Raw genomic sequence first — 13,595 nt, forward strand, 5'->3', positions numbered from 1 at the left:
AAATATTTATTTACAACAACCTTGAACATCAATTAAAATGAAACAGCAATTAAGAAATACTACTATATCTCATCAAATTGAAACCTGCATGAAATTTGAATTGATGGTTGAAAAAAAAAAAAAACTAAAAAATTGAACCACTACGTTTATGTTTGGTTTTTTGGTCCATGCAGTTTTTTGGTCAAAGAAGAAAAACTTGTTCAAGAAAAAGAGACTCGTGAGTACAGATAAACCAAACTCAAGTCTGTACATTGTTAATCAGTTAACTACAAATCACGGTTAAATATATACTTTATGTTATCTTGGCATTAACGTATGAAAGCAATAATATTTCACAAAGTCAAGTGTATACTAATATGTTTTCTGGAGCAAAGTGACAGCAGAATCTTAAAGACTTATTAAACATTCAAGATTTATAAAGATTTGGGATACAAAAGAGTCCGTAAAATGTTATATAAAATACCAATTTGTTAGAAACGTGGTATTTTAAATTAATGAAAAGGGTTATCATGAACAAACCCCGAAGGGTCATAGGCCAAATTAAAATGTGGCTTACGAGAGTATGGAATTGGTCATTTTATTTAAAAAATATTAATCTTCTGACGATTACAACGTGACGACATGCATACTTTTATCCAACCATATATTCTTAATTCTTATAATATAGTATTTGCATCACCCTGTAAGTGAGGATGACGACATAAACAGAGGGTAAAAGGGTCTCATCGAATAGAAGGTTCGTATTCTCATTAATTTAGTTAGTCGTTTAACATAATTACAACAAGTCATAATCATGTTTTTGTTTTTGGCAACGAGGTCATGTTTCTCCAAGGCATATATAGTGGGCTGGTGATGGGTAGTTAGATTCACTTACGGCCCAATTTGTTGGAAACCATTTCTATTGTGTGAGATTTTTTCTTCAAGTTTTTAAGCCTTTTTTTTTTTCATTAAAAACATCCCAAACGGACCTGGGTTGGGCCTTACAAATTATAATCTAGTTACAAAAAAAAACCCAAAAGAAAAAATTTGCCGTCGACGGAAATGAAGGCTCGGACCCTGCTGATGGTCGGTTACACGGCGGCCGGAGCATTAGATCCGATGAACCCGAGATCCCCAAACTTCACGGGTTATTAAGATTTGTTTTTTTTTCTTTCTAAATAACACCGCAATAGCGGCCTGACGGGTATGTTTCGAAGGGGATTGCCAAGTACTTGTTCATCTACTCCAAGATAAGAGTCTTATTATAAGACATAAGATTAAAGATTGGACAATCTATAGTTGTTGATATACATTGGTGGGAGTTTCACTTTCAAAGGGTTTTGTCATTACCATACTTATAGAATTTGGATGATCTAGCTAACACTGAGAGTGATTATTATGCTTGTGTATTGTATGACTATACCAATTTGGTTCTGTTCATCTCAATTGTGACTGTAACTTTTTCATCTTAATAAATTTCAAGTTTGAGTAAAAAGACAACACCACAAGTACAATTTAAGCTTTCTCTATTAGACAGTTACATAACTTTTTTTCTTTTGTTTCCAACCAAAAGTACTCCTTCTTGTAGCATTTAAGATCATCGTTTTACCAAAAACCGTTCTCTTTTCATCCATGATTAAAATTAGTTTTGGCTATATTTTCGTAAAAGAAAACATGTATGTTTTTACGTAGTTATATATTTAAATATATTTTTCTATAACATTATATGGTAAAGTTCGTCAATTTATTTAATACTCTATATATTGCATGCATGTCATAGTATATTTTAAAAATTTATGTCTAGGTTAAATAGAGGAAATATAGTATTCCAGTGAATAACATTAGTTTTATGCATTTATTCAGATTGTCTTGTGTCTTATTACGTGCATGTGCCCAGATCATAGACCAATTAGCTGTCTGAAATATAAATGTCTGTTGTTCTATTAAATGCCATGATCCATAAAATATCTCGCATCAAATTCATACAGACGTGTATTTTTTATATTTTCGAATAATTTTATAGGTATGAAGCAATCATATGGTTGTCCAAGTAAAGACAAATAAAAGTGATTTATTGAGAACTCGCATCTAATATTGAATTGTAAGATCTTCCGTATCAAAATTGACCCAGATAGTTCGCATCTAACAGAGAAGTTTCCGAAGCAGTTTCTTCTTCAATTATTTGCTTAGTCAATTTTTCGTTTTCCTATTATGAAAAGCCTCGACAAAGGACTGCTTTTTTCACACCATTTTTTTTAATAAACAAGTAAACACTTTTTTTTTTAAACATTCCTTTTACTTCTTTACATAATTACATACCAAATTTTACTGGACGAACTTAACTATTCACAAATTTGGAGGATCTAACATATGATAAACGTCTCGAACGGATAATCCAAAAGGTTGATTAATCAGTGATCCAATAGTTGTATATCTAGATTTTAAGGTTTAAGAATACAAGACTGCTAGCTAGCTAGGCCATATAGTTTGGCAATCTATTGTACGATTTAAATCAAAGCCTCTATATATTATAAATATAAAACTTCTCACGCACTAGCTAGCTAGGCCAACCATTAGATCAAAATTATATAATTTAATTTACAGATACAGATTAGAACAAAATGATTTTTCAGGAAACCTACTAATGTATATTTATTCGAAGTTAATGAGTTCGAAGTAGATTTTGTCACGGGTTTCTTGGCAAAGTTTTAATGAAACAATTATTCGAAATTTTGAACAATATCTGGTCGTCATGAGTAAATTTTTGATCAGTATAACCTACTGTTGAGAAACGTTTATCTTCTTTATTTTTTTTAATATATTTTGTTGGCTTGTTTTATTTTTGACTTTGATAGAATCTTCAAAATTAAGGTATATGTTTGAAGGCGACGAAGAATCTAACGGTAAGCGAGACGTCGCCGTTTCTAGACAGTTCTACGGCATGTATGAAAACTGAAAAGCAATGCGTACTCTAATTAAGGCTTGGCGTAAACGGTAAACACTAGTGTTGAATTTTCACGTTGTTGTAAGAATAACAATTTGAGAATTCTATGCTGTAATCTGTATTGTATATTTCATATTAAAATTTAACACTAATCCCTATAATATATTAACATGTTTGCACTCAATATTCCTAGTTTTTTCTTCAGCAATGACAATTTATACAGTCCCTGAAAATTCGATGTATAATCGTGACCAATAAGACAATTTATCAAGTCCCGAATTCGAATACAGTACTCTCATGCAAGTTGTTGTTCCAAACTACTTCTTTCTAATCTTAGCGTTATTTTTTAGAGATAATTAGCTGAGAGACAAAGATTTTGGAGGAAATAAAATTTTCGGTAAAATGTTGTCGTACCCAAAACAATGTAAATAAGTAGCCCACTATTTGCCTTTTTTTGCCCCTACGCGCTTCTTCATTTCGACACGATCCGGTTTCATACTTGAGACACCAATGTGTTGTGGATGGATGTCCAAAAAACTTTATAGATCTATGTATATATTTTGCATGTTGTCTCCTTCGTGTGCCGCCAACGTTTATCCTAAGCCAGGTACTGCTCACTTGCTTTGTTAGACGGTTTGGATTCGATAATTGTAGTATATGCATTGTAGCATACATATAAGTATACAAATGTTAATAACGCTCTATATATATGTTTACATGTATATAAATGTTAATAATGCTTCATGTACGTGTTTACATGTACACAAATGTTAATAACGTTCTATATATGTATTAACATATATACATAGACCGAGTTATTTAACACTATTATTATTTCTAACGCTTTATGTATGTGTTTATATGTATACAAATGTCAAAATCATATATAATATTCATTGGGTGTCCATGCAATTAGGTTAGTTGTTTAAAAAATTCGAAGAACTATTTATTGGGTGTCCATGCAACTATATGTATGTTAGTTGTTTATATTTTTCGACTGTGTGTCGAAAAATGCATTAAATGTGTGTCGCATCATTCTTATTATAGCCGAATAAGTCTCACTTCAACTGCAGTTCATTTAATATGGTCAGACAGTTATTCAAGTTAGGCGAAGAGGCAACAAAATGAATCCCACGTGCAAGTTGACGATTGTAGTCGGTTATTTCGTAATAAATTACAAACCCGAGCCTCTTTTGAACGTCTTTTGTATCGTTGTCTTGGACGTCCAACCCTATTGTCTCTTAGCTAATTTTCTCCCCCATTTTTACCTCTGCGCTAATTCACCCTATTTTTTAAGCTCATCCCAGGTGTTTTTTTTTTTTTTTTCATCAGGGTGTTGCAAAGGTTTACATCGATTATAACTTCGATTCTTTCGTATACAAATTTGAACAATTTGCGTTTATGCTATATATTAATCAACAAAAAATTGGTTCACGAATTTTAAACGCAAGCATGGTTTCTTTTTTTGGTTGTTCACTTGTATGGAATAGAAATAAATTTTGACTAAAACAGTAGAGTTATACGATTAGAAATCACATATATACATAATACTTATTAGAAGGATCACCGGCGAAGATTCTATGATTCAACAAACACAACATTAAGTCAATTATTTAAACTGAAAATTACCCAGATTGACTCAAATTTAGAGATTAATAACTAGATTGACACCCTAGTTTTGTAGTTTACTAGACTAACACAAATTTTGGGTAAAATGACCAAAAACCCAATTCAATTTTATTAGGCTTTAAAAAAAATCAAACAATATAACATTTAAATTAGAATTACAAAACTCTAACAAAAAAAAAAAAAAAAACAACTTGCCCTAAATTACGACTGTCTTTCACGTTTTTTCCTCAGCCTCATTTTTTTTTCTCAGCCTCATTGATTAAAACTCAAGCACTTTCGCGACTCCGACGAAGACTTACGATTTGTCATTCTTAAAATATGTAGTCCATCATGAAAAGTCTGTCATCAAATAGATATATAAAATCTGTCATAATATGAATAAAAATTAAAATCTGTCATTGCTTAAAACATATCTGTCATCACTATATGAAGTCATTCCAGCAATTTCTTTTTTCATCATTAAATCTGTCGTAATGTGACAGTTTGTTTTGAACTAATCCTAAATCTGTCGTAATGTAAATAAAATCTGTCATCACAAAAATATTTCATTTGCGATTGTATGTCAATCTAGCAATTTTTTTTTTGTATGACAAATCTGCTATCACTCGACAGTTTTTTTGTTTAAAAAATAAAAACTGTCAAAACATTAAAAAAATCTGTTATCACTACTAAGTCATTCTAGTAATTATTTTTCCAAAAACAAATCTGTCACTTGATGACAGATATTTTTATAAAAATAAAAAGTCTGAGGCCACTATAAACATAAATCTGCCACTAAATTTAATAAATTTGTCAAAGTGATGAAAGTCTGTGGTGTCATCAAAAAATAAGTCTGTAGTGGAGTAAAAAACTACAACAAAATAAATATCTGTCATAACTTGTTAAATTAAGTCTGTGAGAGATAAAAAATCTGTCATAGAAAATCTGTCGTTGATAAATAAGTCTGCCATTGAAAATAAACCTGTCATAACGAATCCAGCAGATTTTTAAAAAACCAAAAAAATTTCCTAAGTTTTTTTCTCACGTTTTTCGAAAAAATTTGAAGGCAAATTTGACTTTTTTTTTTCCTAACAAAGAGAGAAAGTGTATTATCGTCATGAAAATAACCTATCTAATCCCCTAATTTGATGAGACATTCTAGTAATTAAAGTGATTATTTGGGTCCTAGTAATTTTCCCTAAACTGAAAAAGTAAACAATTATGTCTTTAGAATATATCTGAGACGGGATGTTAATTTTAAAGTGTAGTTTCAAACTAATTAATAATGAAAGTAAATTAGCTCCAGGCGGCTACCATTCACAATCATATTAAACTATAGATTACTTAAATAAATATCATTGTAATTTTTTTTTCAACAAATATCATTGTAATTTTTAATTATCTGTTCATACTAATTCCTTCGAAGTATTTTCACGGTCACGCCGACACTTTGTTTGATATCCCCGTGAACTCCTCTTTTTTTTTGGGGGGAAAGAACTCTTTTTTTGTTTGTCTTTCTTTAATACTAATATTGTATGATTCTAATAATGTTAGTGTATCAACTCATTATATAGTATATACATACATACCCCAATACAAGACAATAAGTACATCTCTTTGATTTCTTATGCGAATTCATTTATGTCTACTACGAACCAACTAGAATTACCATTCATCATTATGACCACCAATTGGCCATAACAATTGCTTAACATCTCTAGGTTTTAGAAAATGAAACATTTCCTTAAGATTTTTGTTTATTTTTTTACTACAAGAAAAGACAAAAACGGAAAGAAAAATGTCATTTAAATCGTTACTTTGCCATTTGTGGAGGTTTAAAGCATGAACTTTGAGTCTGGTGCTTTTAATCCTCAATTTCTAGTTGACTTTCAATTTAATCTCTAACTTTCGTTGACGATGCCGATTGAGGCACGTCTTTAACTGGACAAACGGAGGATTAAGACGCTGTTATATGTCCGTCTAATATATCCGTTAATAAGCTAAACGACGTCGTTTAATCAAATGAAAACCCCCAAATTCGATTAAGCTCGAACCCTAGAATACCAAATCGAAATTAGAAATACAAAATCGAAGATTCTCTCTCGTTTTCTTCTCTAATCACGATTTCAAGATAGCTGTGTTGAGTTTCCGATGTCAAGATCCTTACACCTAACCCACACACACACACTTTGAAGGCACTCCACGGGCAGCGAGTACTATCGATGTCTCAGAGCTAGAACTCATCGGAATCGAGATAACAGATCTTGAGGAATAAAGATGAGATCGAGATTTGAGAAGAAATCGAGATTAGAGAAGAAAACGAGAGAGAATCTTCGATTTTGTATTTCAAATTTCGATTTGGTATTCTAGAGTTCGAGCTTAATCGAATTTGGGAGTTTTCATTTGATTAAACGACGTCGTTTCGCTTATTAACGGATATATTAGACGGACAGATAACAGCGTCTTAATCCTCCGTTTGTCCAGTTAAAGACGTGCCTCAATCGGCTTCGTCAACGAAAGTTAGAGATTAAATTGAAAGTCACCTAGAAATTGAGGATTAAAAACACCAGGCTCAAAGTTCATGCTTTAAACCTCCACAAATGGCAAAGTGACGATTTAAATGACATTTTTCTCGATTTTGACTTGAAAACAACGTGAATTTTGTGAATTTGAGTAACCGATACACACAAAGACAGAGCTGAGCTGTTGTTAATTCCCTGAAAAGCTGAACTCTTGGCTTCATGTTTTATCGACGTCACCATACATTTATTTCCCTCATAGACCCACTTCTCTCCCCAAAATAAATACAATTAGAGAAAGCATTAAACCCACCCACCAAAAACCATTAAATAATTAAGAAGAAAATGTTTATTAATAAGACCAAAAAAAAAAGAAATTATACACGACTAAAAAAAACAAGAGGAAGAAGAAACATCACCATCAGTCCATCACAATCACATCACTATTTCAAATCTTTCCTTATTCACAACCCAAAAAAACTCAAAACCATTCTTCATTTCACCGACACTTTCTTCTCCACCATGGATGATCTCTCCAAGCTCCTCTTCTTCCTCCTCCTCACTACCATTACAACCGCATTATCCGATAAACCCGGGTCGGGTCAAATAAACTCCAACTCCGTCCTCGTGGCTCTTCTTGACTCACACTACACAGAACTAGCAGAGCTCGTAGAAAAAGCTCTTCTTCTCCAAACCTTAGAAGAAGCTGTTGGTCAACACAACATCACAATCTTTGCTCCTCGTAACGATGCCTTAGAAAAAAATCTTGATCCTGAATTCAAATCTTTCTTGCTCCAACCAAAAAACCTCAAATCATTACAATCGTTATTGATGTTTCACATTCTTCCCAAAAGAATCACTTCTCCTCAATTCTCCTCCGCCGTCGTCAGCCACCGTACTCTCTCCAACGACCACCTCCATTTCACCAACGGAAAAGTCAACTCCGCTGAGATTACCAAACCCGATGATTTAACCCGACCCGACGGAATCATCCACGGAATCGAACGTCTTTTAATCCCACGTTCTGTTCAAGAAGATTTCAACCGCCGTCGTAGTCTCCGTTCAATCGCCGCCGTGTTACCGGAAGGAGCACCGGAGGTTGATCCAAGAACTCACCGTCTCAAGAAAAAGCCAGCACCAATTCCCGCCGGAGCTCCACCGGTTCTCCCGGTTTACGACGCAATGTCACCCGGTCCGTCACTAGCTCCGGCTCCGGCACCGGGACCGGGTGGACCTCGCCACCATTTCAACGGAGAGGCTCAAGTTAAAGATTTCATCCACACGCTTCTTCATTACGGTGGCTACAATGAAATGGCAGACATTCTCGTTAATCTCACTTCTCTAGCCACAGAGATGGGTCGGCTCGTGTCGGAAGGTTACGTTTTAACCGTTTTAGCTCCAAACGACGAAGCTATGGCTAAGTTGACCACGGACCAATTGAGCGAACCGGGAGCTCCAGAGCAAATTGTGTATTACCACATCATACCGGAATACCAAACCGAAGAGAGTATGTACAATTCTGTACGCCGGTTTGGGAAAGTCCGGTATGATTCACTACGGTTTCCTCATAAAGTAGAGGCTCAGGAGGCAGATGGTTCGGTTAAGTTCGGTCATGGTGATGGTTCGGCTTATTTGTTCGATCCTGATATTTATACCGATGGACGGATTTCGGTTCAAGGGATTGATGGAGTTTTGTTTCCGGAGGAAAAAAATCCGGTCGAGAAGAAAACCGCCGCTCCAGTCGTCAAGAAAGCCGCCAAACCAAGAAGAGGTAATCAATTTTTAATAAATCTTTAGTCTCTTAAACTTTGTCCTAACCTATTTGATCGAGACATTTTAACCCCAAATTATATAATTTTGAACAAATACATACTACTATTACAGAAAATAATTAAGTTTTGTTATAAACATTATTAAAAAGTTATAAAGTTACCTGCTTAGGGAATTTCTTATTTTCTATGATTTTGTCATATTAAATGGATAATAAATCATTGTTATAGAAAGGTAATAGTGATTAGTCATTACCTCATTATACAATTAGTCTTTCAACGAGAGAGTACTAACTACTAAGTGTAAACAAGTGAGAATTGACATAAAGTACAAACGTGTGAGAATGGAGACAAGGTCTCTCTAACAAACTTTGTTATGATATATTATTTTTCAACAATATTATATAAAATTTTGGAGATAATTAGGATTTATAACTATTTAATGATCCACCGACGAAAGAATCCCATGTTAAAGTGAATGAAAATCACAAAGTGTTCCTTTTTTCTTTGTTTTTTTCTAAAGCCGAGTTATGAGTCATATTGGTTAATAAAGAGAATAACTTTTTTCTTTTTTTTTTCTAAATATATTTCTTTGAGCATCAGTTAGAAACAATCATTTTAATAGTCCTTCCTTGTATGGTTAATTCAGCTCACTGACAAAATAAAAACAAAACCGTTTGGAAAATTAATAACTTCTAATTGATTTTTTAATATGTTGCAGGTAAATTGATGGAAGTAGCATGTACAATGCTGGGATCACAATTTTCAACATGTCAATGAGATTTCACACGCGACCAAATTAAATCCAGACATGAGAATTTTATAATTCTGTAAACATGTGATAAAATTGTGAACAGAACAAAAAAGAAAAGAAATAATGTTGTAAATGATTATTTTTTTGGGTTCGTTGCAATAAGAATGTTAGAGCATTTCCAATAGTGCATCTTAGAGCATCATTAACGGTGGTATACTATGAGATTTCTTAAAAGACATATCTTAGCTTAATATCTTAGGTTTAAACAATAAAAATTAAGGTGGTGTTATTCAATAATGGATTTTAATAGAATTGAAATCCAACACTAATCCAGTGTTATTCAACTAATGATTATAAATCTAACGTTAAAATCTGGTGTTATTAGATCTTATACTTCATTAGATTTTAAAAGTTTGGTGTTATTCAATGGTGGAGTTAAAGTCAATTAAGATTTGTAAAATCCAGTGTTATTCAAAACTAAAAGACTTGTAAAATCTTTGTATATTAAGTCATTTCAAATGAATCCTCTTTGGAGTTTCATGAGTAAATTATTAGAATCAAAATCCAAGATATACTGCAGAGATTTTGAAATCCACACAAACAGATTCTTAAAACCAATATCAGAAAACAAATCTAAACCTTAAAGAATTGACTTTAACTCCACCATTGAATAACAACCCCTAAATCAAAAATGAGTAAATAGCTAAGATTTGCTAAGATTCAAATATTAGCTAAGATGTTTTTTGAGGGTTAAGACGCGATGACGTGTCGGTGGCTGAGTGGTCGAAAATAAAGACAAAACAAAAACAAAAAATTCACGCCTGTTTTTTTTTTGTTTTTCCATTTGGTTGTGTCTCTCTCTCTTTCTCTTTCTCTTCTCGACATTTTCTTCAAACTGCGAAATCTCTTCAAAGGTGGAGACCATCGGCGACGGCGAGGGTTCACCAAATCAGACATTTTGGTTATAGGATGCTCCAATCTACTTCCCATGGTACACATCTCTCTGTTTTCGATTGTTTTCCATGTTGAATTCGGGTTTAATTATATGTGGTGTCAAAATTAGGGTTTTCTGAAATTGGGATTCGATGTTAGCAAAATTAGGGTTCTTAGAAATTGGGATTCGATGTTATTAGCAAAAAGTTAGGGGTTTATGATGTTGTCAGATTGGGGATTGATAATTGATCCGTTTGATGTGTTGAATACTTTTTTTTGATGAGTTTGGTCGATTGGATCTGTTTCTCTGTTTTTTGGTTCATTTGATGTTAGCAGATTTGGAATTGGGAATTGATGTGTTTGTCTCCATTAACAATGGTAGATTGATTCGTTTTAACCTTGAATTTGATCCGTTTTTGATAAGTTGTTTGGTTGAATTTGATATGTTTCATGATTTAGAGATACTAACATGTTGTCAAACTAATAATTTCCTATTTCTTTTCACTGTCATAAGTTAATGCTTTCTTTTGTTTCATGTGTCATAAGTTAGTCTTCTTTTTTGTTTCTATTATTGGATCAATGTAATGCTTGAACTTTCAGTCTTTAAAATGATTGAATTTGGTAACTTTGTGTTTTTTCAAAACTGAACTACTTGTGAATGGCAAAACAGATTCAGTTATTAGCTTTGAGTTTAACTTTGATAGCTTGGAGTCTTTCTTTTTTATAGTTATGGTAATGAGAATTTTGATATGGTGACATTTGATGAATCATGCCAGTGGAGAGGACTTTTCTATGGAACAGATTGATAGTTATGGTAATGAAACCGTGTGTGGTGCACTCAAGGTATTGACTGCAATGGTTATCTGTTGTAATGTGTTTTATTGAGCAAATGATAATACTAGCAATTCTTTAAATTCATATTTCATCTCTCTCTGTAACATCTTCTCCTTTGTGACATTCAAATGCAAATGCTGTAATGTGTTTTATTGATGGTTGCTTGTATTGTAAGACATTGTTTTGCAACAATTTGAATTATTTTTTCTTAAGAATCATTTGCTTCTTAACCATTGGAGTAGAAATTAGTTAAGATACTCTCTAACTTTTCTTAACTTTGAAAAAGCAAAATTTTAATTTAAAATAAAATAAGGTTAAGATCCAAAGTTAAGAACCAACCATTGGAGATGCTCTTAAACCTCGTAGTTTTAGTTTTTGAACATAATTACCCAAACCAGATTGGATAACTCTTTTCTTTATAACTGGTTCCAACCGAATTAAACTTTGATTCGGTCCATATGCGTCCAGCATTAGCTTATACATATCTCCTCAAGGATTGATTAAAATGTAATTACTAAGCTAATGTTGGATTGATTCGGTCCATATATGTGAATAGGGGCCGTGATACTTGGGTTTAAGCTGGGTTTGGGCCGTACGCATCTCAATTTTGGGTTAAAGTTGATTTATGTTTTTTAATTTTTTATTGCGTGAAAAAGGGGTTACACTGCAATTCCTTTGGTTCTTAGGATTGAGTTGAGTTCAGTTCTGTTTTCTATAAAGTACATGCTTAGGTTGAGTTACAACAAAAAGGGACAAAACATTGGAACAAAAGTGTAGTTATGGGATTGTTTATTCGTCTTGCCGTCGTGAAAAGGTTGAGGAAGAAGGTAGAAGGACGATGCAGAAGGAGAAGAAGAGTCATCGTGAAGGCCGGTTCGAGATCAGCTACCTTTAAGGAGATCCCCGAGGATGTTTTGATGGAGATTCTGGCGAGATTACCTGCAAATTCAGTGACGAGGTTCAAGTGCGTGTCAAAGCACTGGTCTTCTCTCATCTCCTCTCGATATTTTACCAACCTTTTCTTCGAAGTGTCATCTCCGAAGCGAGAACCACGTCCGTTCATGTTTTTGTCAGACAAGGGACACCAATATGCGTTGCTCTCTACTAATAATAGTTTTGAAGTGGACTCTGTTCCTTATCTAAACCAAGATCTGACCTTGCCGGGAATGGGAGGCTACTTTGTAAACTCACTTCGTGGCTTGATGTGTTTCAGAGTTGGACGAGAGGTACGGATCTGTAACCTCACCACTAAGCAGCTTGTGAACTTGCCCAAAGTGAAATCCAACTTGTTGGATGAAGTTGAAGGAGATTTCCATATGTGGAACTATTTTGGGCACGACTCTGTTAATGATGAATACAAAGTGCTTAGCATAGTGTGGGAGGTGAGCAAGGAAGAAAGAGTAGTGAGATCCGAGCATCAGGTGTTTGTACTTGGTTCTGGAGCTTCATGGCGAGGTACTCACAGTACCATTCATCCTCCTCCCCATCGTCCTTACTCACAAGGTATCTCCATCAACGGTGTCTTGTATTATGGAGCTCGGGTTCATAAGAATAAATGTGTGCTCATGAGTTTTGACTTGATTACTGAGGAGTTTAATTTGATTGAATTACCCATCGAGGCTTGCATCGTCGGGAATACCCGTTGCGCTAATCTCATGATCTACAGAGGTAAAGTAGCTGTTTTTGAGTACTCCCGTCTCATGACTGAATGTATTCTAGACCTCTGGGTGGTTGAGGATGCAAGGGAGAGTGAATGGTCGCATAAGGCTTTTGTTTTACCTAGTCACCAGCTTATGCAGAGCCTCCGTTTTGATGAGTTGTTGATGCACAATACCAGTCGCAGCGGAGAGCTCAGGTTGTCTGAGGGAAGCTTTGATAAAACTAAAGTATCAATGCATGTTATTTACGATTTGGATAAGAATCGTGTAACACGAGGGGTTGTTATAGGGTCATTATACCCCAGGTTCTCTGGAACCGGTTTTTCGCATACCACTCTTTGGGATGATGTTGAGAGCATCATGTGTTTGAAAACCTTAAACTAATTTCAGCTTCTTCTTTTTGTTTGTTTATCTTTCTTGAAACTATATAAATACTCTCTCTTCAACATAATAAGCACACAGCTAATTGTTATGTGTTCAAGCTGATGTCTTTAGATATCTCAAACCAAAAACTGTAATCCCTTTTGTCTCTGGTTATCTTCTACGAATTATTCATGCAAGTGGAATAAAATCTTTGTCATTGCATTCAGTCATTGG

General features: G+C 34.0%; 2 protein-coding genes and 1 long non-coding RNA gene across 4 annotated transcripts; all 3 read left to right on the forward strand.

Annotated features, from left to right (window-relative positions):
* Positions 1 to 7,404: 7,404 nt before the first annotated feature.
* LOC9312207 (fasciclin-like arabinogalactan protein 15) lies at positions 7,405 to 9,757 on the forward strand. The gene is made up of 2 exons (XM_021026029.1): positions 7,405 to 8,821; positions 9,541 to 9,757. Exons 1-2 carry the CDS (start codon positions 7,573 to 7,575, stop codon positions 9,597 to 9,599), a joined length of 1,308 nt encoding a protein of 435 aa, XP_020881688.1. The 5' UTR covers positions 7,405 to 7,572; the 3' UTR covers positions 9,600 to 9,757.
* A 564-nt stretch (positions 9,758 to 10,321) lies between these two features.
* On the forward strand, positions 10,322 to 11,555 carry LOC110228130. 2 transcript variants are annotated; one of them, XR_002331747.1, is made up of 2 exons: positions 10,322 to 10,564; positions 11,234 to 11,555. It is a non-coding gene; the product is annotated as an uncharacterized LOC110228130 (long non-coding RNA). The 2 variants fall into 2 exon arrangements; XR_002331746.1 differs by having other exon boundaries at positions 10,408 to 10,564; positions 11,283 to 11,555.
* Positions 11,556 to 12,119: 564 nt separating this feature from the next.
* LOC9312208 (putative F-box protein At3g52320) lies at positions 12,120 to 13,587 on the forward strand. Its single transcript, XM_002876094.2, has one exon. It carries the CDS (start codon positions 12,120 to 12,122, stop codon positions 13,380 to 13,382), a length of 1,263 nt encoding a protein of 420 aa, XP_002876140.1. The 3' UTR covers positions 13,383 to 13,587.
* Positions 13,588 to 13,595: the final 8 nt, after the last annotated feature.

Source organism: Arabidopsis lyrata, assembly GCF_000004255.2.
Source record: "Arabidopsis lyrata subsp. lyrata unplaced genomic scaffold ARALYscaffold_5, whole genome shotgun sequence".
Lineage (NCBI taxonomy): Eukaryota > Viridiplantae > Streptophyta > Magnoliopsida > Brassicales > Brassicaceae > Arabidopsis > Arabidopsis lyrata.